This window comes from Penicillium bovifimosum (genome assembly GCF_028826915.1).
Source record: "Penicillium bovifimosum strain IBT 22155 chromosome Unknown utg000007l_segment0_segment0, whole genome shotgun sequence".
NCBI classification, from domain to species: domain Eukaryota; kingdom Fungi; phylum Ascomycota; class Eurotiomycetes; order Eurotiales; family Aspergillaceae; genus Penicillium; species Penicillium bovifimosum.
Genome location: NW_026622716.1, coordinates 878,176 through 901,271, shown reverse-complemented (window position 1 = coordinate 901,271; position 23,096 = coordinate 878,176). Strand labels below are relative to the sequence as shown.

Here is a 23,096-nt window from a genome sequence, read left to right as displayed (position 1 = left end):
TTTAGTCGGGTATTCTTGTGAATCTCTTTGTCCAGATCAAAGAGTATCAAACTGAGACCGACAAATTCCCTTGGCCATCTTTGTTCACTATCCTCATTGTTCCCCTTCGACTCCGACCTTCTCACACAGGAATCCCCCAATCTATCTAGACAAACTTATATAAACCATGATCCTCATGATGAATAACACAGCAGAGCACTCCCTCATTGATCCCATCCCGCTCTCATCCAATCCACTCCTTCAAAATGTGCAAACACACCTACCATCACTACCCCAGCTGCGGCCACATCTCCAACTGGAGCATGACCAGCTGCCAAGAATACACCAACAAGCTCCGTCTGGCCGGTCCAGAGCGCAGCACCGCTTGTACGAACATACATGCCTCCCACGACCTGCTCCTCTCCGCGCAGCCGAGTATGTGCGTGCAATGCGAGAGCGACTGGGCCGAGAGTTTACGTCGCGAGAACCTCCCCAAGGTGTCCAGAGCTTATCGGGTGATCGAGGGCTTGGATGTGTCAGGCAATCTCATTGAGATTGAGGCGCGCATGGTGAGTGGTTCCTATGGTAGGGATACAGGCCGTGCTGACTGCGCTACTCAGGTGTTCTTGGATGATGCCAAGGTGGACACCCGTGAACGCCTGGTGGATGAGAAGGAAAAGGCCGGTGCTATCTTGAAGTTGTCTCGTAGGAATCCGAAGTCGGAGGAGATTGCCGCTCGGATTGTGGATTGGACGGAGACGGTTTCTGCTTCAATTATTGATGCGGACGTTAGCGGCTGTCAGCTTGTGGAGACTGACCTGCCGGACGTTGAAGAGACATCGGAGACACAGAGTGGAAGTTGCAGTGAATCAAGTGACTGTGGCTCGCTGTGTGGATCTGCGCTGATGAGATATCATATAATCAAGCTTCGGGTTGACGAGTATCTTCGACAGCGAGAGCTGGAAGAAGAGATTCAGAGGGATACCGACGTTGACAAGCACAACAGCGAGACATTCGGTATCGATGAGTGTCCTCCTGCCGTAGATGACTACCTTGATACCCCAAAGATCACATCTATAGACCAAACAGAAACCCAGAATGAAGAACCCAACTCACCCTCTATCAATCAAACAGAAACCCAGGACGACGAACCCAACTCACCAATCGACATCGACCTCCTCCAGCAACGCATCGAAGCAACCGTCCGCAAGCGCATAGAAGAAAACAACACAAAGCAAACCCATCAAACAGCCATCTCCACCCACCTCGACGCAGCCCTCCTCCAAAAAGACCGCATCTCACGCCTAGAACGCAACGCCGACCAAGGCATCGAAGAAGACCCCCATCTCTGGGCCACCGAGTCCGACACCGATCCCAACCCTACCACCAACACCTCCCGCACCGCCACACGCAACCACGCCCTCCCCCAACCCATCATGCACCTCTACATAGGCACCCTAACCGCCTCAACCGCCTTCGAAGCGCACACCCGCGGCCTGCGCAGCATGCACCCAGGCCCAACCCCGGGCACGTGGGAAGGGTACATGCGGGCATTCTCGGCATCGGACGCGAAACGCATGGACCTGCAAGATCCCGTGCACGTGCGCGGGTGCTGCGCGTCCCGACCCGCGCCCTTCCATCTCTTCTATGGACTGATGCACGCGTCGTCGGAGTACGAAGCCGGGAGACGCTGGCTGGAGGATATTCGGCGGACTGGAAGGAAGGGGGAATTTTACGGGCTTTTACGGGCGGATGATGAGGGTCAGGCGCGGGGGATGGGATTATCGGAGATTCGACATCCGTGGGGGTGTTGTGTTGAAGGTGGGTTTGTGTTGCCTGAGAGGGTGAGACATGTTTATCGGGGGGTTATGAGTGGTTCTAGGGAGGAGGTTGGGGGGAGGGGATTTTGTGTTGAAGAGGAGGGGCATGAGGGGGAGGGGGAGGGAGAGGAGGGGTTTTATAGGGGGTTTGTAAAGGCGAGTAGTAAGTTGGAGGCTATGCAGATGGGATTGAAGGAGGTTGAACATGCTGATGATTGTGATGTTTGCGTGACCGAGGTTGCAGGTGAGTTGTCGATCTCGGTGCGGTATTATGGTTACATGTACGCCAAGTCGGAGGAGGAAGTTGTCAATAGGGGTTTACAGGGTGTTTTGCTTGTGCCGGGGTTCGATATCAAATACTCGGGTTATGTGCGGGCGAGCTCAGAGGAAGAGGCTAAGGCGATGGGATTGTTTGAACCTGCGCGTATTGGGAGTGATGATAAGCCGGATGGATTTCTCGGTTCTTAACTTCTTTAACTTCTTATTTTATGTCTGAGTTTCGGCACATTTCGTGCATTGACTCAATTTTAGGACTTTTTTTATCTTCTCATCGGTCTGCGAATTTCTGTGACGACATTGTGGGATCGGGAATCGACCGAATCGAGTCTTAGATGTTGATCTTTTCTGATCTTTTCTGAGGGGTTCATGGATGGAAACAATAGTCTCGGAATTAGATGCTAAACTACATTTGGGGACGTTTTAGAAGGGATGTATGAGCTTATTCATAAGTTGTAAGCTTTGAGGTATTTATCTCTTCCAAGGAACTCTCAGTTATTTGTATTTCTTCTGTCTCACAGAGACACAGGCAGAAATGCCTAGAGGTACTGAGAGAATGTGCCCTAATTACCCCTGAATCTACTACTGACAAACATTGATTCAACCATACTGCACGAGGTTAGATCTCGATCTCATCACAGTCACATAGAAATGGAATTGTGCTCAACAAGGTGATTCAACAAATACAGGAATGATCGCCTTTGTCTCCAGCTAAGTTCGTTAAAATCGATAGTTCGTGCAGTGGATTCAATAAACCTCCCAAACTTTGCCCTGCCAAGAGATCTTATAATCTCCAAACATCATCTCTGGCCAATCACACTTCCTGCCCACTTGACAAATACCGTGCTGGAGGTAACTGGAGTCCTTTTCACTTCCCCACTTCCCATCACAACGGCATTGCGACGGGACGGCCTGCGATCGGAGCCCCACAACGCAATGTCCCAGCAGAGTAAATGGAGTACGCAACTGGCTCTCTGCCCTCTGTTGGCCAGTGTTGGCCTTTGCTGGCCCTCTCCGGAGTACTAGCCCTGATCCTTCCACGATCGACAACATCGTGACGCCGAAAACCTGGTAAGAGGATCCACCCACATCGTGCATGTGCTACAACTCCCACGGCCCTTAAAAAGATCACGACCCGGCACTTTGGAAGAAGCCAAGCGCTATCCAACTTCACACACATTCCTTAAGCACTCTTTGCTCTTCTTCCACCATGGGTTCCGAATACGGTAACACGGCTGAGACCAAGCCGCAAATCGATCTCGGCCCAGTTACTATCTGGTGGGCTGTATGGGCTTGTGTATGGACATCTGCCCTCGTGGCCGGTATGGCCTATCTGATTGTCCATCGCAACATGCCCACCTTGAGGATTAGAGGCCTCGCACTGTCATTAACGTCTATCGTTGTCCTTCATTTATACTGGGTGCCGACCCAATTCGGAACTATGCTCGGCCCTGTCTTGCCGGGAGATTGTGGCTATTGGCTTATGGGGACTTTGTTGCCCTGTGGCATGGCCCTTTTCCATGGCTCTAACACTCGTTTCCAACATGTCGCTAAACAGCAGCGGAAATTTGCTCTGGATGGCCACCGTCTGGTGGAGTCTACGCCTATGGAGCAGAAGGATGGGTTGCTCAATCGTTTCAAGCAACTCAGATATACTACTAAGATTCTGATTTATGTTGCTATTGCAATGTTCGCTCAGGTATGTTTCTCTAACACTCTCTTTCTCTGTTCCATGCTAACTTTCCAGGTCTTCCTCACAATCCTCATGTGGTTGATCTCCCGCAAATACCACGACTCATGGGGTATTCCTGGCACCGAAGTCACCGGTACCCCGGCAGAGAGACTCGCAAAACAGGGTGCAGGATGGGAATGGTGGCCCGGTGTAGTCTCGCAGTTCTTCTGGTCCTGGATCGTTGCCCCCATCGTTCTCTGGAAGTCCCGCAAGATCCACGACACCCACGGCTGGCGCGTCCAGACCATCGGCTGCGCGGTTTCCAGTCTCCACGCTACCCCCATGTGGCTCATCGGTCTCTATGTCCCCGCCATGGCCCCAGTCAATGCCGTCTGGGTGCCTCCTCAATGGTGAGTTCCACAGTCCCAACCCGCTCAACACAACCACTAACACCCAATAGGATCTGCCTCTCCATCATGATCATTGAAATCTTCACCGTCTTCCTCCCCTGCTGGGAAGTAATGCGTCACCAATCCCTCCGTCAAGAAACCCTCGAATCCATCGCCCGCTGGGAACAAAAGGTCAAATCCACCGGCTCGGAAGCCAAATCCGTCAACTCCGACGCAACAGTCGTCGCCTCCCTCATGTCCGGCTGGAAATCCAACTCCTCCAGCAGTACCATCAACTCCCGCGACAGCATCCTCACCATGGGCGCCCTCGAGCACGTCCTCGAGCGCAACCCCGCCCCACTGCAAGAATTCTCCGCCCTGCGCGAATTCTCCGGCGAAAACATCGTCTTCCTCACCAGCGTCGCCGAATGGCGCGCCCACCTCCCCGCAGCAATGAAAGACCCCGCAGCCCGAACCGATAAGAAGAACCGCGACGTCATCCGCCAGCACTTCAATCGCGCCCTGCACATCTACGCCGAGTTCATCAGTACCCGCCAAGCCGAATTCCCCGTCAACATCTCGCATCAGGATCTCCGCAAGCTGGAAGAAGTCTTTGAGAAGCCTACGCGTCTTTTGTACGGCGAGGAGCGCGAATGCGATCCCACTAGTCCCTTTGACAAGTTTACTTTCGATCTGCCTTCTCCTGCTTCTACGGACTCAGAGAAGACGATGCAGGCTTCTATGGCGGGCGATATCAAGGACCGCGTGCAGTACTGGGGTGATATCCCCGAGGAGTTCAATGCTACGGTCTTTGATGCTGCCGAGGCTAGTATTAAGTACCTTGTGCTGACGAACACTTGGCCTAAGTTCATTAAGGATCGTCGGACTTCGGTTGATTCCTTTGAAGCTCTCAAGCTTGAGGTTTAGATTCTTGGATTTGGCCTTTGTGCATGCGAAATGAGTTCAAGTCGTTTGATATGAGTCGGGCTGTTGTTTATGGATTCTCTCTTTCTAACTTTCTTTTTCTTTCTGGGTACTCCTTGCTCTCGTTGAAGGGTTGTACATATTTGTCCCTTTTGGTTCTTTTGGTTGGATATAATTTCTCTGGATACCCACATACTACGCAGTACATACTGTCTATTTCTTATTGATAATATTATCGAAATATTCTTTTCTTCCCTTTCTTGTGACTTAAAACGTACTACCTATCCATGCTTGTATGCTTCGAACCAGACCCGGGCCGCATATATCATGTCTTTTATCAGATAGGTGTCTAAGGACGCCAACCATCTCTTATGATACCTAAAATCTGATCTTTCACCGACAGCAGACCTCTGATCTAGTGGGTCTCGTATTGTTATGCCTCTATTGCTATCTCAACCATGACTCCTGAGTGTTTGCTGCGCCTTCCATTCGCCCGATCAGGAAATTGGGCTGCCTCCGGGCCTCCGGCCGAGTCTGGGCGACAATTCTTTTGACTTCGGACGATATCATGCTGCATGCTTCTACCTAGACCAGCCCTAAGTCGGCTGATACATACAAATCAAAAGACGCAGCTGGAACCAAGTGAAAGAATCAAAAAGTGGTATATAGAATATAACAAAAGTAAAAACAACTGAAAATGCAAAGCCCTAAGTTAACACATCACAGCCCCTACCGCCCCCCTATTTTTCAAAAACCTTAATCACACTAGCACTCCCCTCACCCCCCAATCCAGCCCTCTTAGCCATATACAACACACTCAACGCAGCATTGCCCAGATTCAACGGACAATGCAAATCCCTTGCCTTCTGCACGGCCTTCTCCAGACGCGAAACAGCCTCCTCAAGTTTCTCACCCTCAGCACGACCCTCAATCATCTCCAATCCCTTAGTCATGAACTGCCGACTGGAGCCAGCAGCATCGCTGACTAGTTCATAGAACTGCTTCAGATCGACATTCAAGAAACGCGCAAAGGACACAGCCTCAGCCGCTGCTACGAGGTTGGTCACTTCCATCATATCCAGCACTAACTGCGTAGCTTCGGCAGTCTCGTCCGCAGACATGGCGCAAGCGACTTTCGTAATGGGCTCGGCGAAGTACTGTCGCACCATAGATGAATCATCGACTGCGCCGTATCCCTGCAATAAAGCGGAGAGATAGACCTGTTCCGCAGTTGAGCAGAGGGGTGTTGGGAATTGGCTTTGGCGTGCGGAGGTTGTGATGATGCCCTAATCAAAAACCAATTAGCACCAATACCAACACAGACAATTGAATCAGCAGAGATAGAAAGTTCCAAAAACTCACCACATCCTTAAGAATAATAGTCAAAGCACTAGCACCAGGATGCCAATCCTCCTCAAGCATCCTCTGCAACCTATTCTCATGCATCCAAGACCAAGCCCGACTCCCCTTAATCATCTCCGCAGTCTTAGCAGCATCAAGTCCCAGTTTCGCAGCAAGCCCTTGCGCCTCACTAGCCCCCAGAATATGAATCCCAGCAAGAACCTGGTGCACCATCTTCATATTACTGCCCGCGCCAATACCACCGGGAACAAGATACAGTTTCTTCGCATCCGACATCTCCTGCAACAGGAAGCGGCCCTTTTCGAGCGCGGAATCAGATGCTCCGGCCATGATGGACAATGTGCCTGCTGCGGCACGGATTGCGCCGCCAGAGACTGGGGCGTCGATGAAGTTGATATCTGCGCGTCCGACTGAAACGAGCTCGGCGGAGACGGATTGCGCGTAGGAGGCTGGGACGGTGGAGCAGAGGAGGAGGGTTGCGTTTTGGGGGAGAGCTGTATATGTATTAGTTTCAGCCTTTCAGGACAAAAATGTATCTAAGTTGAAAGTGTGGCTTACCTGCGACAATACCCTCGTCACCGAAGAGCACGCTCTGCACCTGCGGCGCGGAGGCGACCATGCAGACGTAGTAATCGTTGTCCTTGGCGGACTCTTTGAGTGAAGAGGCGGGGATACCGCCTGCGGCTTTGAAGCGCTCGACTGATGCGGGGAAGACGTCGTAGCCGTGTACGGGGTAGCCTTGCTTGACTAGGTTTGTGGCCATGCCGAAGCCCATGGCGCCGAGGCCGACGAAGCCAATTGACGGTTTGGACATTGCTAGGTATTGGAGGGGGTGTACCGGTTGAAACTTGAGTGGGATATAATATGGGCGGAGCGTCGCTTTTGTATATGCCACAGTAAAATCAATTGTATCTATCAAGACTGGGCGTGGGGGTTTTTATGAGGGAATATGGGGGGAATGGATTCGGGAGAACTCCGAGGAAGCCCTTGGCTGTCGCTGCGGGCCGAGTTTTGGTGCTTTGCCACGGGTTAGGGGCTGTCCGGGGTTATGGCTGGTCGGTTAATACAGATCAATGCCGAGATTGTTTTATTGTTTTCTCTGTTCTCGTTGGTGGAGTTGTTGGGTGATGGGAATCCGGGGAGTGGACGGATTTTTCCCGACTTTGTTTAGGCTGAATTTACTCTTGGCTTTCTTTTTGGGTATCTTGTGTACGGACTACGGAGTACAGCAGTAGAAGGAATGTGTATGTCATGCAGATTTGACCTTTAACCTAAGTATGTGTAGTAAACACGCCCGTCTATGCTGCTTATGGAATCCAGTTACTGCCAACTGGTGGATGTTGCCAGTCTTGAAAAGACTCAGACCTGTCCAAGTGGCTCGCATTCAATTGTCAGTGTCTTTTCGTTTCTTATAGAGTAGAACGGCAATCGCTCTCATTTGACCTGCTTAGACTAGGTACCTTGTTGATATTTGCTCCAACCATGTACTCATTTTGCATGCTGGCTCAACAAGACAGACTTTCAAAACACAAACACCCGTGGACACTAGCAGATGACAACTATCCCACACTATCCCACCCCACTGGCAAATTGCACAAGATAAACCCCACGTTACCCCAGCCAAGGCCCCAAATCATCTCGTGATGCCCCGCGATAACCAAGTGACGTAACCGGAGTAACTCCGACCCCCAGCCTCGGACCCAAAGCGACCCGATCAACACAACCCCTCGGAGTATATAACACAAATATCCATCCTCGTTCCTGATTCCCAAAGCCAAAAATACAAACCCTTTTCCAATCCCCTCACCTCCATCCAAACACAAAATGCCCAAAGAAAGCCTCAAAGACAACCGCGCCCTGCGCATCCTCGACCACGCCTTCGAAAACCACTACGGCGTGCCAGCCATGTGCTGCTACAACGTCGAAGGCATCCTAGCGACCGTCCGAGCCGCAGAAGCCAAACGCTCGCCGGCGATGATCCTCCTCTTCCCGTGGGCCATCCACTACGCGGACGGCGTGCTCCTCCACGCGGCGGCCGAAGCCGCGCGCAAAGCCAGCGTCCCGGTATCCGTGCACATGGACCACGCGCAAACGCCCGAGATAATCCGGTACGCGGCCGACCTGGGCGGCTTCGACAGCATCATGGTCGACATGTCGCACTACGAGAAAGCCGAGAACCTGGCCCTGACGCGCGAGCTGGTCGCATACTGCAATGAGCGCGGGATAGCGACTGAGGCGGAACCGGGCCGCATTGAGGGCGGGGAGGATGGGGTTGCGGATACGGCGGATTTGGAGGGGCTTTTGACGACGCCGGAGGAGAGTAGGGAGTTTGTCGATACGGGCATTGATTGGTTGGCGCCCGCTTTTGGGAATGTTCATGGCGAGTATGGGCCCCGTGGCATTCAGTTGGAGTATGAGAGGTTGAGGTCGATTAATGAGGCTGTCGGGAAGGAGGTTAGGCTTGTGCTGCATGGGGCTGATCCGTTCACTGAGGAGATTTTCCAGAAGTGTATTGATTGTGGGGTTAGCAAGATTAATATTAATAAGGTGCTCAATAATGAGTATGTGAAGGTGCAGGCGGAGAAGGCCGGGAAGGTGCCGTTGACTACGCTGCTGGAGGAGGCGACTAATGCGATGCAGAAGGCTGTTGAGGGGTGTATGGATCGGTTGGGGTCCAGTGGGAGATATCCTAAGGCTTAGGGGTGTTTGTATGTGGAAGTGAATGTGAATGAAGTGTTCTGATCGTCTTATGTTAGATGTTATTATTTCCGTGAAGTATAAGAATTAAATTCTGTGGATATATGAAAATGATTGCCAGAGAAACAAAAGTGCCACCGATCCATTGCCAGAAATGAGGTACAAAAAAGAGTGACAGTGACCAACATGGGCACGTAGAGCAGACCAGAGAGCATATACTTTGGCTTAACGACGGAGACCAAGGCCAGCAATGGGACGGCCGACAAGACCTCCAACAAGAGGAAGACCCTCGACAAGACCGCCAATGGGACCAGCGGCAGCAGCAGAAGGAGAAGCAGCGGCACTGGAAGAAGCAGCGGAGGAGGAAGCCCTGGAGGAAGGAATGAGAGCGCGAGAAGAAGAGGGCGAAGGAGCCTGCGACACCGCAGGAGCCTGAGCCTTAGAAACAACAGGAACAGGAGCCTGGGAGACGACAGGATCAGGGAAGCTGGTAGGAGCAACGTGGGCGTGAGTAGGCATAGGCGCGATCTCGACAGAGTGAGTGGGAGTGGGCTTGTGCATGTGAGTGGGCTCAGCATCCACAACGGGCACAGTAGGGATAGCCGGAAGAGCACCGAGGTCGGTAGTCGCCTGTGCAGCGGGAGGCTTAGGCATATCGGGCTTAGCCATGGTGGTGTGGGTGGGTGTCGACGCCGTTGTGTGGGCGGAGTGCTGCTTAGCGACCTCGGCTTGCTCCAATGCCTCCATGGCAGCAGGGAAGGGGTTGTCGAATCCCTCGTCGCTTTCCTCGACGGTGCTAGCGGCTGTCGGGTTGAAGGGGAAGCCGCCGGTGATGTCGCCGAAGCTGTTGCTGCCGGGCTTGGGGGCGGCGGGGGCGGCAATGGCGCCGATGGCGAAGAAGGCCAGGGAGATGTATGAGACGTGCATTATGAAGAATGGACCTTTAGTTGGGAATTGAAGGAGAGTGTAGAGGGTCGGAGGAAGAAGGAAGAAATGAAGGAATGGCTCGCGATCGGGGTGTAGGGATTTTAGGGCATTTATGTAGAATCTAGGGTATCTGATGGACTTGTTGTGATTCTCGCGCGTGTCCTCCATGCCTCGCGCTCTTATTGTCGATGATCAACATCGCTGGGCTGGGTATGACGTTCACATTGCAGTAGGCTCATGGCAGGGCTGGTGGAAGGGCTTGAGAGTTGGGTTTGAGGAATGATCGCCCCAAGACCTGCCCAGGAAGCTTGTTTCAAATATGCTCTGTGAAAGCGCGCAAGACTCGGGGCCGTCCCTGTACGGAGTATGATATCGGAGATAATGATGAGGGGACATATAGTTAGTAGGCCTCGTGCATGGGAGTCAAAACTGGATTGTACTACTACAAGCAATTCGTCTGATTGTTTTACCGAACTAAACACTTCTTAACATCTGTTTGTTCAATTTACTTAGGGCATATGATCATGGAAGAAACCTGATTAGGGCTCCAGATGAGGTCGATGACATAGAGTCTTCCGTTACTCCGTAGAAAGCTCCCAAATGACAAATCTAACAATCTGATGGCCCTCTAATTATCACAAGGGTGCTTGATGAATGTGGAGGGGGTGCTCAGGCACGCGGGATGAATCTCCCTGGCAACCCTAACTACCCCTTGCAGCCAGCTAATGTGACATCCACGATGTGCGAGTATCCGACCTACTTCCCTTCAAGGCTAGCTAAATGGGAACGGAGATTAGCTATTTTTCTCCAGCGAAGTAATCCCGAGATCCGAGATCATATCATGTTGGATTTGATCTACGTATACAACGTGCGCTTTGATTTGAGATGTCATCATATGTGCTGGTAGGTTGCATCGAGCATGATCCTGCCCCTTGATAGTAAGCTTTCATTTGGTCTTTATGTTTAGGCGTTTCGGTCACACCAGACAGCATCATTTCAGTTCCAACATTTCCTTGGTTTATGTGCCAGCCTGATGTTCAAGTTACCAAACGTGGATCTTTGAGGTAGAACCTATGACTGCACCTTCAATGCGGCTGAGTCGGATATAGATAGTTGTGGAATTCCACGTAACGTATCACGGGCATCTTCAATTGATACTGAGAAATCCCATGCTTACTCCTCCACAAGACCTTTCACCGTAACCCTAACCCCAAACAAACCCTCCTTTGGACACCCAATTCCCAGATCCCGATAAACGCAGATATTGTCAGTAGTCGTCTCATACAGTTCAAAGTCAATGCGACGAGCGATGTGGGCAATAGCAAGATAGACCTCTGCGTAGGCAAGGCTGGACATTGTTAGCCTTGTGAACCGGAGATTGTGATATATGGACAACTCACTTCATCCCCAGACACTGTCTGCTGCCTCTCGTAAACGAGACAATATACCGAGATAGGTACTCGCCCTTTTCCGTGGCGCGGGTCCAACGCTCTGGGTCGAATTTCTCTGGCTCTGGGAAGACCGTCGGATCCATGTGGACGAAGTAGTTTGACTGACTAACAGGAGTCTGCGAGATGGTCAGTAATTGAAGAAAGTTCGTTGCTACCCAGCCAGTATCCACTTACTCCTGCAGGAATAACCCAGTTCTGATATACCATAAGCTCAGTAGGCGAAACACGAGCCAATCGAGCTGTCATGCCGTGGCTAAGGCGCAGACCCTCATTCACGACGCCGGTCTGGATCAATCAATTAGAAATACTCACAAAATCAAATCACCGGAACCCACCAAATAAGGCAGCTTCTCCAAATCCACCCACGAAGCCTTCGACAAAGGCTTCTCCAAAACACTCTTCAACTCCACCCTCAACTTCGCCAAAACCTCCTTCTCCTTGATCAGCCAAAACATCGCCATAGCAATAGCCCTAGCCGTCGTCTCCGTCCCAGCCCCAAGCAACAAGGCCGACTCATCCTCCAACCGATCAAGCGTCCTCTCCTCCTCCGGCACCGACAAATCCGTCAACGCATCGAAGATAGTCCCCCTCCCCTCCTTCTGAATCTTCTCCAAACTCTGCTTCTGCAACGTATCCTTCGCCTGTTGTCTAAGCCGACTCTTCAAATCAAACAAATCCGCCATCTGCGGCTGCAACCACCTCAGCAGCGCAGGCGGTGCATTCCGGAAAATAGTAATCAGAAACGGGAAAAACCGATTAACATGCCACATCACCATAAGCCCATTCACAGCATCAACGAGGTCGTTACTTTCCGCCCCCTTCTCTCCGTCCAGGTACCCGTAGCTCCAGCCGTAGCAGTAGTCTGTAATGACGTCGGCGGTTAGCGCGGCGAAGTCGAGATGCAGGTGCAGGACATCGCCGGCGGCGAAGGCTTGCTCGAAGCGCGTGATTAGCTTATCTACTTTCTGGTGGATTAGGGGGCCCAGGGAGACGACGGAACGTTTGGAGAAGTAGCTGCTTAGCAGGTTTCGGCGGAAGCGGTGGTGGTCGTGGGTGATTGTTCCTACGAGGGAGTTGGGGGCGCCGAAGGCGATGGCGTAGGTTGGGTCTTTGGAGCGTTTGCGGGAGGCGCTGGCGTGGATTTCGTCGTAGTAGGTTGAGTCTTTGATGTGGATTTCTTGGGGGTTGATGCGTACGATTGGGCCTGTTTATAGTTAGCGGGTATATTTTGATTTGTTATAGCCTTTTATATACGGAGTACTCACCATATTGCTCGTGCATGCGCTCAATCTCCCATATATACATGCCACTCTTGATCACATCATAGTAGAACTCGTAGAGATAGGTTGCGGCAGCGAATTTTGGTCCGGGGAACTTGGACAGTGGGTGGAAGTACAGATGGTACACAGTGCGCAGGACCAGTAGTCCCAGCAGCGCCAACACCACGAAGGCCACGTACGAGGAGTCCATGACGATAAACCAATTCATAGACTAGAGAACGAACGGCGCTTGAGTCCGTATTATAGCCGGGGCGGGGACATTATATATTTTTTTTCTCTGTTCTCTTTGCAAGGAAAAGAGGAGAAACGCACCCTAGACTCTAGAGGGAGGTAGTTGCATAATGATTCAAGTTATAGGACTATCTCCTTCCTAATTGAATCAGCCTCTCACTATAAATGCAATAATGCCAGAATGGCAGCACGTCCGCGCCGCTAACGGGGTGTTCTGGCAACTGCGATTCGTCAGTTATTATCCCGGTTTATGCAGCTGCAGAATGACAGTCCACGCTAGCGTTCCGGATACGATCCTTTGTCCGAACATAGTAAACACCCCCCGGTCAACAATGGACGATGATCCCTGCGTAATCCCTGCTCGGTTTGAATCGTGGAGGTGAGGTACAGCATGCATGGCTGATAATACCCCTCGTGCGAATTCCGCCACTTCACCGGCCCAATTGAAACCCCTGGTTGACGTGCGGTAGTGTGCTTTTTAGCTGCAGCGAACTAGAGGGACCAGGCAACGTGGACGAGAGGGGAAGTAGGGAATATACATGGCTGAAGAAGAGAGAGAAAAAAAAAACACAATGGACTATCTGGTAATCGAAACCAGGACCTCCCGCACGCTCGCAGTTATGCGAAGCGGGCGCACTACCAACTGTGCTAACAGCCCAGCTGAGTAATCGATTCGTCCTTAGAACGGTTTATAAGCGGACTTGCCCTGGACTTGGTGGACTTCGGGGTATTTGGGGTTGAACATATAGCCGAGCCGAGGAAGTCTAGCCCCGACAAGGACAAGTGTCTTGGGACTTTCGCTTAGCTGGATTCTGGAGCGGACCTCCAGCGATATATGCAAATCCGGAGTATTAGATACAGAGTAGTATGTAACTATGTTGTAGATATTCTTGGATATGAACCGACATCAGATGTTTATGGTGTATGATATGATACAAAGATACCAAAGGTCGCGCTATAATCATGAAGCCGAATAGACTACCAATGCATTTCTGTAAGAAACAAAGGTCCGCAATTTACACCTATGAAAACATCCATGAAATAGGGGGAAAAAGAAAAGGAAAATAGTAAATAGAGACACAGAGGAAAGGCAAAGACGTTGGACAAAAAAGAAAATTCCGCAGTACTCCGTTTTATATCCACAAATCTAGACGGCCAACATCTTCTTGATCTCGGCAATGGCGCGGCCCGGGTTCAGGCCCTTGGGGCAAGTCCGCGTGCAGTTGAGAATGGTGTGGCAACGGTAGACGCTCATGCTGTTGTCGAGAGCGGCCTTGCGCTCCAGGGTCTTCTCGTCACGGGAATCGGCCAACCAACGGAAGGACTGGAGCAGGATGGCGGGTCCGAGGTACTCCTCGCTGTTCCACCAGTAAGAGGGGCAGGAGGTTGAGCAGCAGGCACAGAGAATGCATTCGTAGAGACCGTCGAGCTTCTTGCGGTCCTCGGGAGATTGACGGAATTCGAGACCCTGGCAGATGTTAGACGTTGTTAGGGAGACTGTATAAGAAAAATACTCACGTCTTCGGTGGGAGTATCGCGCTGGAGATATGGCTTGATGGACTTGTATTGCTTGTAGAAGTGGGTCAAATCAGGGACCAAGTCCTTGACGACGTAGGTGTGAGGCAGAGGGTAGATGCGAGACTCGGCCTTGGTTTCGGTAGGAATGCGGCCTATACAGCATTAGTTTCTATCGGATGCCTTCGGATGCAGAAAAAACGCGTTGTAGACATACACAAGCAGGCAAGAGTGTTAACACCGTCGATGTTCATGGCGCAAGAACCACAGATACCCTCACGGCAGGATCGACGGAAAGTCAGGGTAGGGTCCAGTTCGTTCTTGATGCGGATGAGCGCATCGAGCATCATAGGGCCGGTCTTGTTGAGGTCGAGCTCGTAGGATTGCATGGTGGGTTTCTCGCTAGGCTGATCCGGGTTCCAGCGGTAGACCTTGAAGGTCTTCATTTTGGGCTGCTTGGAGGGAGTAGGCTCGACGGTCGCATAGGTGCGAGCGAAGGCAGGCCGGAACATCGGCCGCGATGCTGCGATCAATCGCGAAGTGGTGCGGAGGGAGGCCATGGCGGGCGATCGGAGGTGAATAAGGACCAGGTGGAGAGATTAGAATTGAGAGATCAGGTTGACGATATCAATCAAGAGAACAGGAGAGAGGAGAGATTTCAAGTGGAAGTTCCACGTCCAGTCACTGTTCAAGTCCAGAGGATCCAACAACAAAATGAAGTCCAAGGAGTCTTTCGCCTAGTAACCTCGGGTTTGACGGGGTCGGGTGTGTAGATGCTGACATCAGCGAGTACCCGACCAATCAGAATTAGGACGTTTGCAAGCCTCGGGCGGACACGGCGTCAACAGCAGAATTTGGGGTTTTGTCTTCTGCCGATACTATGCTCCGATGTGTTTTAGTTATATTGTCTGCTTGGTCAATGGGAGTGTAAATGTTATACGCTTCATAGGACTCGAGAATTTACACTCCTATCCCCCTCAGTACCTCGATTGATCAATGATCCCCCGTCAAACCCACAAATGTGGTTGCCTCAGGCGTCAACGCCACTACCGCTCGCGTTGCCGAAACAACACCGAGCGGACGGCACATGTCAACCTTCAAGCTTGGAACCGGCAACACGGAAACACGCTCACGGTCAACATGTGCCATGTTCATGAATTCATTATACTCGCCACTAACAACTAATCCCGATTCACATAGTTCTGATGCCACTCATAATCCCGATTCTCCGCCAAAAGAGCCCGAATAGCCTCACGTGGAGGCACAGGTTGCCGTCCGAGCAGGTCCGCCATGAGCGGATCAATAGTGCTCGTCTCCCCCTTCGAAATAGACTCATACCAGGAAATCAGTGCCTTGAAGAAACCCTCCGACTTCCCGCCCTCATCGTCGGCCGACTTTAACCGCACAAATTCCTCCGGCGAAACGATCTTGAACTGCACGTTTCGACCAGTCGTCTCGTTAATCACATCTACAATCTCGGAGAATGTGATGGTCTGCTGCGCGGTGAGGAGTACAATCTCCCGATCATGCCCGCCGCGAATCATCAGTCGTGCGTTCGCCTCGGCGAGTTCCGATCGCAGTGTAAAGGCTACCGGGCCGTCGAAGGGAAGATAGACGGTTTTCGTGCTGGGATACCAGCCCAGGAAGACCGGGAAGGCGTCGAGATATATACCCTCGCGAATGGATGTGAAGTTGATATCGGCCCTGGCTGGTGTTAGTGATTGCTGTATTGGGACGCCGTGGTCGGGAGTCGGCTTACTGCCTCAGCATTTCTTCGGTCATCAAATGAGCTTGTTGGACATCTGCTTTTGAGTGGGAGCTATATCCACCGAATGCGAGGGATGTATACCAGACCTGTGACCCCGGTTAGCTGCAGATTCGGGTGATTTGCATATGGAGATGGATGACTTGCGTGTTTCACATTCATCGTCTTCGCTGCATTTACGAAGTTCTGGTGTTGCTTGCGGCGCTTCTCGACGTCGAAGGTGTTCGTGCTCACGAAGAAGAGGTTCTCGACGTCTTTGAATGCGGCCTCTAACGTCTGGGGGTCGTCATAGTTTGCCAATCGAAAGGCGATCCCTCGGTCTTCGAATTGTTTGTGGCTTTCCTCTCTTGAGGAGGCTGCTGCGTATTCTGAGGCGGAGATATTGGCAGCAAGGTAGGAAATGACGCCTGCTCCGAGGCCGCCAGTCGCTCCAGTGATGAGGTATTTAAGAGTCATTCTGTAGAGGTGTAGAGGTGTAGATAGCTTACGGATCAAAAGCACAAGCCGATGGTAGATATTGAAGTTGATATTATATTCTCAAGCACTCCCAGACAGGATGTTTCTCTATGCATATAAATGAGCATCAGATGATACTTATTCCTTGTTAACGAGGTATTCAAGTATCGAAGTTTGAGCTTGGTAAGCGTAAGCGTTGTTAAATAAGCAGCTCGAGGATGAGGTTCATTTGAGCAAATGAGATCGTTCCAATCGAGGCCCACAGGAAGAGTCTCGCGTTGTGCTACACCCGAACGGTCCGAACCTTGCCATGTGACTATCCTGTGCACCTAGCTAGTACTAGCGAAGACGCCGAGATGTACCTATACTTCAATCAACCTTGCATCTGCCCTAATAACATACAGTGTAACAGTCACCCACCCGGGGCCACGCCAAACCTACCCAATCTCACTGCAGTTCTACAACCACCACTATGGATCTAAGCAGCAAAAACAACCTAGTTACCCAGCGAGAACCTGAGAGTCACAAACCCATCATATGGTTACGTCCAAACCCTGCCAAATTAAGCGCGCGCTAACTACTTACCCCCCCCCCCCCCCAAAATCAACCCCAGTACCTCGAAACAATTTCACTAGCAACACCCAAGCCACGAAAATAACCCCTTCTTCTCCCTCACAGACCCCCCATCTTCCCCATCTCCCACAGCATTAACCCCAACAGGCCCATCCAGCTGCGCATTATACCTCAACGGGTTCCCAAACTTAGGATCAACAATGTACTCCGGGAACCCGATAAAGGTCCCGAAACTGGCGCGCTTACTCTCGACATCGAGATGCAGCCCGTCTCTTGTCCCGATCCACGGACGGATCATCACCGGGTACTGTCCTGTCTGCTCGGTTGGCGGGTGGACTTGGTGGTAGAAGTAGACTAGGCTGTCGAGCTTTTGGGAGGTGAGGAGGTAGTATTCTCGCAGGGTGTGTGGGTAGTCTGGGTGCCGGTGGCCGGAGCAGGAGTATAGTTCGGCTATGGGGGTGTTGAGGTCGGTTTTGTGGGGGTTTGGGGGTTGGTTTTCATGTGGGCTCTGAGAGGGAGCTGGGCCTGCGGGTAGGTCGTCCATGGGGTAGGATGATGGTGCCATTTGGGTGAGTATAGTGTTGGATTGTAAATTTGGAGGAGCTGGGAGCTTGATTATAGCTCAGATGGATTGATGGTTCAGTGTGTGTGGTGGTGCATGAGAGTTGAGACAGAACTGACAGTGCCTTTATAGATGACATCTTGATATCATGGCCCCTTTTTGGTGGCTATATCAAACTCATTATTGAAACGCGGCGAATGGGCATTTGACGGTTAGACAGCGGCAAGCGAGTAGTTAGTCGCCTTGCTTTTACTCAAGGGAGCCGCTTCCTAAATCGATACCGTGAGAATCGCTCTCATCCAGAAAAACTCTTGAGTCCTGGTCTATAGTAATTGACTTAACGGTTTCAGAGCCAAGGATGTACAGCCACGGCGACAAACGAATAGACAGTGAGGCTGTCCAGACGACTGTCCTGCCAATGGCAGTGATAGAGCGTATCAGCCTCGGTGTTGGTTTAACTAAGCCTCCTTGGATAACCAAGTGAGATGCGCAGTGAAAAAAGAAAAGAAAAAAAGGCGTAGTCAACACCACGTATACAGGACACACAACAAAGAAAAAAAAAACCTGATTAGTTTATGTTTAGGTATCTATCTGTACAACGAAGAGACGACACAAACCCTCTAAGGATCACCCGGCCTCTCAACCCTCCCCTCCTCCACCTGTCCACGACTAATAGCAACCTCATTCGTAACCCTGATCCCAGGACCAGGAACCACCGCCCTCGTCTCCTCACTCGACCTTGCACTACCACTCGATCCACCCCTAATATCTCGCGAAACCGAAACCTCAGAAGCCATCATCTCGTACTCATCCTTCCCATTTTTGGACCAGTGAAGAAGCCGCTTGTTGTCCCAGTTCCCGGAAGCAACACCACTGCTTGTTGTCTTCGAATGTTGTCCACGGGTGTGCAACTTGGTAGAGCGGGTGTGCGAGCGCGTATTAGTCGTATACTCCGCTATATGCGAGAAGACGTTCCCGAAAACGGGTTTCAGGGCTGGGATGGAGAGCGCAATGAGCGTTGCTGCGATTTCGGCGTTCTCGACACACATCATGGGGTTGTAGACCCAGCTGCCGTCTTCGGCCCATTGGCCGGCTGCTACGAGCCAGACGCGAACGGCGGAGATAACGATTACGCTAGATGGTTGTTAGACTGCTGTTTTGCAAAGGGAGGAGGCGTGACGGTTCCACGTACAAGATACCTGGGAACATGACGAAGGATAGCTTGATCTTCTTCTCTGTTGAGATTTGCAGACCCTTGATCAGAGCTGCGGGAATGGTGAACATCACCACGTCGCAGGCTAGAGACACGCCTGAGTTCACCGAGTAGACTAGTCCCCATGTGAGACATGTGTAGGTCCTTGGCTCGACTTGCCATTCGTAGGGCCATAGGCCTGTGACTGGTCGGCAGTGGAAGATCAGGAGGAAGAGTTGGGGTAGGTAAGCGGCGAATAGCAGTGGTGCCGCTATGAGGATGCTCATGCGGAGTTTTGTTGCGGGGGCCGTGAGCCGGTAGTAAAAGGCCAGACCGGAGAGACGACAGAGGAAAAGAGCGGTTGTATAGAGGATGTGGGCTACGAAATCGAAAACCTCTGTATCCCGGACGGTGTCGATTGGAAGTACATATCGGATGTATTCCATGTGTCGGCCGCTTCCCATGTTGATTAGGACAATGGAGAGGGCCGCGAAGGTAATATAGAACAGCTGGGAGGGAATATTAGTTACTGCTTTGTCATATTTGCTCAAGTACCTCATAAGCAACTGTTTGGTTGATGCAGAGCAGCTCGATGTTCCCTGTTTTAGGGTGTAGATCTGGTGTGAAATGAATGGTCTTACCAACGTCACGATGGCTAATGCATCGTCCAAGCCGATCCTTTTTACAATGAATGCTCGGGCATATAATCGTACAATCATCACGAGACCTGTGAAGCATATCATGAATATGATGCCAATGATAGCAGGCCGATCGCGGTCCTCTGCTAGGTAATCCAGCGAGACATCGCTGGGGATTCTCCCTGCTGCAGAGGCTGCAAGGATATCGGAGGGAATGGTCATCGTAGTGTGTTCAAAGGAGCGGACATGACCAGGTGTAGTATAGTTGTGTGTATAACTACAGAAGGTTAACAGAACAGAACGGCAGCGTTGACGCCATAAGGATTAAGGCTTATGATATTCTTTTCAACGCCTCCGAGGCAAGGCAGGACCATCGTTCAGGAATGTGGAAGCGCAGCGGGGCCCTGTGCCAAGACTTTCCATAAAATTCAAACCGAGTCTCAGAACCAAAATCGCAATCCTTCGATCGAGCCTGTGGGGCATCGGATTGGTTTGATTCCGACTATTGTGCTTGGCTTGTACGGAGAGACATGGAACGCTCCTGGTACCCGGAGGGTTGAACACCATCCTTCAAGATCTATTCGTTATTGAATTAGAGCTGCCGGTAGGCTTATACCTAAACAAGGCAAAGTACGTCAAACATGACATAGCGCAGATCAGTCAGGAATAGAGGAGAAAGTTTGAGAGCCGAGTGTTCCGATCTGCTTTCCACGTGGGCACAAAGACAGCAAGTAGCCGAATTACACTAAGCGGTTGTCTTTTCCACCTGCACTCTATCGACAATTGCACGCTGGGAACTGCGTCATGCTCAAACCCAAAGAACAAACCTAGAACCGATCTGAGATTCGCTAGTGTCAGAACCTTCAGCCCAGTGGGGAGATAAACCAATCACAGACTCCCTAGTGGGCACGGCTCTTGAGATCGGACGGAGCACAAGTCGGTTCCGACAATTTGTCTTCTATGGGTCCGCAGAAACTTCGGATCCAAAGCTCAAATGCAATTGGACAGAGAGCCCGATTTTTGTCTCGACTTGGGGTTGTCTTGTAGCTGATATTACTCCGTAAAAGCTCGTGGATTCTGTGCGAGATTGAGTGATTTTTTTTTCATATCGAGGTGGATTGAGGTAGTATCTCGCGAACATCGTGTCCCAGGATAACGGCGCCAAGCATTTGAACGAACCGGTGGAAAGAACTGTCAAATCAGCCGCTGAGAAAGCTTCGGCTCGAGAGGAAGCTGTAGATATCAGCTATGGCAAGCAGTAACGGCAAAAGAAGTGAAAAATGTCACGACTGTTTGTGGAATGCCCGATTGGGGGGCGATTAGTCAGAGTTATGGCGTCGCGCTAACGGGCGGCTCATCCCAAGGTTGTCTGCGCGGGAGTATAACAGTGGACGGAATCCCCCGAACGATTTACACTTTGCCACATGGTTTCGGGTGGGGTTAGAGTCTCAATTGAACATCTCATTCCACCATGGCACCTTTATTGCAGACATTGGTGAGCGGCCTCGCTCTGGTGAGCTCTGTCGTTGCTTCCAAGGGTGCTTCTCGACCTCGGCCTCAGGTCGACACCTTGGTCGAGTCCCAGATCCTCACCGATCCCTATGCCTATGATTTCCCTCGTCTGGGCGCCGACGGCGCCAGTTTGTTCCCTATGCGCAAATGTCATGGTTTCACCTTGGAGGAGGCATCGATCGACCAGATCCAGGCACAGCTGAAGAAGGGGACTTTCACTGCCGTTGAGCTGCTGGAGTGCTACATGGACCGTGTTCACCAGACTCAGCCTTATTTGAAGTAGGTTTCAGCGCTGCTTCAATCTTCTGAAATATTGAATTCTTTCTAACTACCACCACTAGTGCTATCTTGCAAGTGAATCCCGATGCTTTCTCCATAGCTCAGAAGCTTGATCGTGAGCGTGCTGCCGGCACCGTCCGTGGTCCTCTCCACGGCATTCCTTTCATTGTCAAGGACAATATTGCTAGTAAGGACCGTTTGGAGACCACAGCCGGTTCCTGGGCATTGCTCGGAAACGTCGTACCCCGCGATTCTTTCGTTGTCAACCGTCTCCGTAAGGCTGGCGCTGTGCTTCTCGGCAAGGCTGCTCTGAGCGAGTGGGCCGATATGCGCTCCAACAACTACTCCGAAGGCTTCTCTGCCCGTGGCGGCCAATGTCGCAGCGCCTACAACTTCACCGTGAACCCCGGCGGCAGCAGCACTGGCTCTGGAGTCGCTGTCGGCGCCAACCTGGTTCCTTTTGCTCTTGGGACCGAAACTGATGGCAGTGGTATGTACACATCCTTGAAATACATCCCAAACCCCACGCTAACGAAGAACTAGTCATCAACCCCGCTCAGCGGAACGCCATTGTCGGCATCAAGCCCACCGTCGGTCTGACCTCCCGTGCCGGCGTCATCCCCGAGTCAACTCACCAAGACACCGTGGGCACATTCGGCAAGACCGTCCGCGATGCCGTCTACGCACTCGATGCCATCTACGGAATCGACACCCGCGACAACTACACTCTCGCCCAGAAAGGCCTCACCCCCGCTGGCGGCTACGCTCAATTTCTAAGCAACCGAACCGCCCTCAAAGGCGCTACCTTCGGTATCCCCTGGAAGTCCTTCTGGGCGCTCGGAGATCCCGCGCAGATCGCCGAACTCTTCCAGCTAGTCAAACTGATCGAATCCGCCGGCGCAACCGTCATTAACGGTACCGAGCTGCCCCATTACAAGGAGATCGTCTCGCCAGATGGCTGGAACTGGGATTACGGTACCACGCGCGGCTACGTCAACGAATCCTCATATACCTACATCAAGGTCGACTTTTATAACAACCTACGCGACTATCTCGCCGAGGTTAACAACACCGATATTCGCTCCGTCGAGGACCTCGTCCAGTACAATATCGACAACTACGGCTCAGAAGGCGGTCTGCCCGGTATTCATCCCGCCTTCGGCTCTGGCCAGGATGGTCTCGTTGCTTCGCTTGAGACTAAGGGCGTCATGAACGAGACGTATTTCCAGGCTTTGGAGTTCTGCCGCCGCACTACCCGCGAGGAGGGTATCGATGCTGCTCTGAAGCATGGCAATACTACTCTGGATGGTCTCCTTGTGCCACCCGATGTTGCGCAGAGCGTTCAGATTGCTGCCCAGGCTGGGTATCCGGTTATCACCTTGCCTGCTGGCGTTAGTGATGTCTCTGGAATGCCTTTCGGTCTTGCTATTGTGAACACTGCTTTCTCTGAGGCTACCTTGGTCAAGTACGCTAGCGCTATCGAGGATCTGAAGAAGCACTCGGGTGCCAAGTGGCGTCGTGACCTCCCCCAGTGGCGTGGTTACCTGGAGCGTAATTTGCCTGTGATTATGTGATGTAGGCTGAGATGATGTCGGA

The 23,096-nt window shown here is 51.7% G+C and overlaps 11 protein-coding genes across 11 annotated transcripts; 4 read left to right on the top strand and 7 right to left on the bottom strand.

Moving 5' to 3' along the window:
• Positions 1 to 245: 245 nt before the first annotated feature.
• N7515_009254 (uncharacterized protein) lies at positions 246 to 2,267 on the top strand (the record flags this gene model as incomplete). The annotated part of the gene is made up of 1 exon (XM_056669998.1): positions 246 to 2,267. One exon carries the CDS (start codon positions 246 to 248, stop codon positions 2,265 to 2,267), a length of 2,022 nt encoding a protein of 673 aa, XP_056517797.1.
• A 1,018-nt stretch (positions 2,268 to 3,285) lies between these two features.
• N7515_009253 (uncharacterized protein) lies at positions 3,286 to 5,063 on the top strand (the record flags this gene model as incomplete). The annotated part of the gene is made up of 3 exons (XM_056669997.1): positions 3,286 to 3,774; positions 3,823 to 4,157; positions 4,208 to 5,063. 3 exons carry the CDS (start codon positions 3,286 to 3,288, stop codon positions 5,061 to 5,063), a joined length of 1,680 nt encoding a protein of 559 aa, XP_056517796.1.
• Positions 5,064 to 5,800: 737 nt separating this feature from the next.
• On the bottom strand, positions 5,801 to 7,236 carry N7515_009252 (Dehydrogenase multihelical; the record flags this gene model as incomplete). The annotated part of the gene is made up of 3 exons (XM_056669996.1): positions 5,801 to 6,346; positions 6,423 to 6,916; positions 6,981 to 7,236. 3 exons carry the CDS (start codon positions 7,234 to 7,236, stop codon positions 5,801 to 5,803), a joined length of 1,296 nt encoding a protein of 431 aa, XP_056517795.1.
• Positions 7,237 to 8,246: 1,010 nt separating this feature from the next.
• N7515_009251 (class II fructose-bisphosphate aldolase) lies at positions 8,247 to 9,122 on the top strand (the record flags this gene model as incomplete). Its single annotated transcript, XM_056669995.1, has 1 exon — positions 8,247 to 9,122. One exon carries the CDS (start codon positions 8,247 to 8,249, stop codon positions 9,120 to 9,122), a length of 876 nt encoding a protein of 291 aa, XP_056517794.1.
• A 222-nt stretch (positions 9,123 to 9,344) lies between these two features.
• On the bottom strand, positions 9,345 to 10,046 carry N7515_009250 (uncharacterized protein; the record flags this gene model as incomplete). Its single annotated transcript, XM_056669994.1, has 1 exon — positions 9,345 to 10,046. One exon carries the CDS (start codon positions 10,044 to 10,046, stop codon positions 9,345 to 9,347), a length of 702 nt encoding a protein of 233 aa, XP_056517793.1.
• A 1,173-nt stretch (positions 10,047 to 11,219) lies between these two features.
• Positions 11,220 to 12,967, bottom strand: N7515_009249 (cytochrome P450; the record flags this gene model as incomplete). The annotated part of the gene is made up of 5 exons (XM_056669993.1): positions 11,220 to 11,394; positions 11,447 to 11,613; positions 11,672 to 11,782; positions 11,833 to 12,701; positions 12,763 to 12,967. 5 exons carry the CDS (start codon positions 12,965 to 12,967, stop codon positions 11,220 to 11,222), a joined length of 1,527 nt encoding a protein of 508 aa, XP_056517792.1.
• A 1,188-nt stretch (positions 12,968 to 14,155) lies between these two features.
• Positions 14,156 to 15,083, bottom strand: sdh2 (succinate dehydrogenase iron-sulfur protein subunit SDH2; the record flags this gene model as incomplete). The annotated part of the gene is made up of 3 exons (XM_056669992.1): positions 14,156 to 14,476; positions 14,527 to 14,678; positions 14,741 to 15,083. 3 exons carry the CDS (start codon positions 15,081 to 15,083, stop codon positions 14,156 to 14,158), a joined length of 816 nt encoding a protein of 271 aa, XP_056517791.1.
• A 621-nt stretch (positions 15,084 to 15,704) lies between these two features.
• N7515_009247 (uncharacterized protein) lies at positions 15,705 to 16,744 on the bottom strand (the record flags this gene model as incomplete). The annotated part of the gene is given in 3 exon segments (XM_056669991.1): positions 15,705 to 16,227; positions 16,283 to 16,342; positions 16,353 to 16,744. The coding sequence occupies 3 exon segments, from the start codon at positions 16,742 to 16,744 to the stop codon at positions 15,705 to 15,707; spliced, it is 975 nt and encodes a 324-aa protein (XP_056517790.1).
• Positions 16,745 to 17,375: 631 nt separating this feature from the next.
• N7515_009246 (uncharacterized protein) lies at positions 17,376 to 17,882 on the bottom strand (the record flags this gene model as incomplete). Its single annotated transcript, XM_056669990.1, has 1 exon — positions 17,376 to 17,882. The coding sequence occupies one exon, from the start codon at positions 17,880 to 17,882 to the stop codon at positions 17,376 to 17,378; it is 507 nt and encodes a 168-aa protein (XP_056517789.1).
• A 617-nt stretch (positions 17,883 to 18,499) lies between these two features.
• Positions 18,500 to 19,931, bottom strand: N7515_009245 (uncharacterized protein; the record flags this gene model as incomplete). Its single annotated transcript, XM_056669989.1, has 3 exons — positions 18,500 to 19,013; positions 19,072 to 19,580; positions 19,713 to 19,931. The coding sequence occupies 3 exons, from the start codon at positions 19,929 to 19,931 to the stop codon at positions 18,500 to 18,502; spliced, it is 1,242 nt and encodes a 413-aa protein (XP_056517788.1).
• Positions 19,932 to 21,180: 1,249 nt separating this feature from the next.
• N7515_009244 (putative amidase) lies at positions 21,181 to 23,074 on the top strand (the record flags this gene model as incomplete). The annotated part of the gene is made up of 3 exons (XM_056669988.1): positions 21,181 to 21,500; positions 21,563 to 21,990; positions 22,044 to 23,074. 3 exons carry the CDS (start codon positions 21,181 to 21,183, stop codon positions 23,072 to 23,074), a joined length of 1,779 nt encoding a protein of 592 aa, XP_056517787.1.
• Between the last annotated feature and the right edge of the window lie 22 nt (positions 23,075 to 23,096).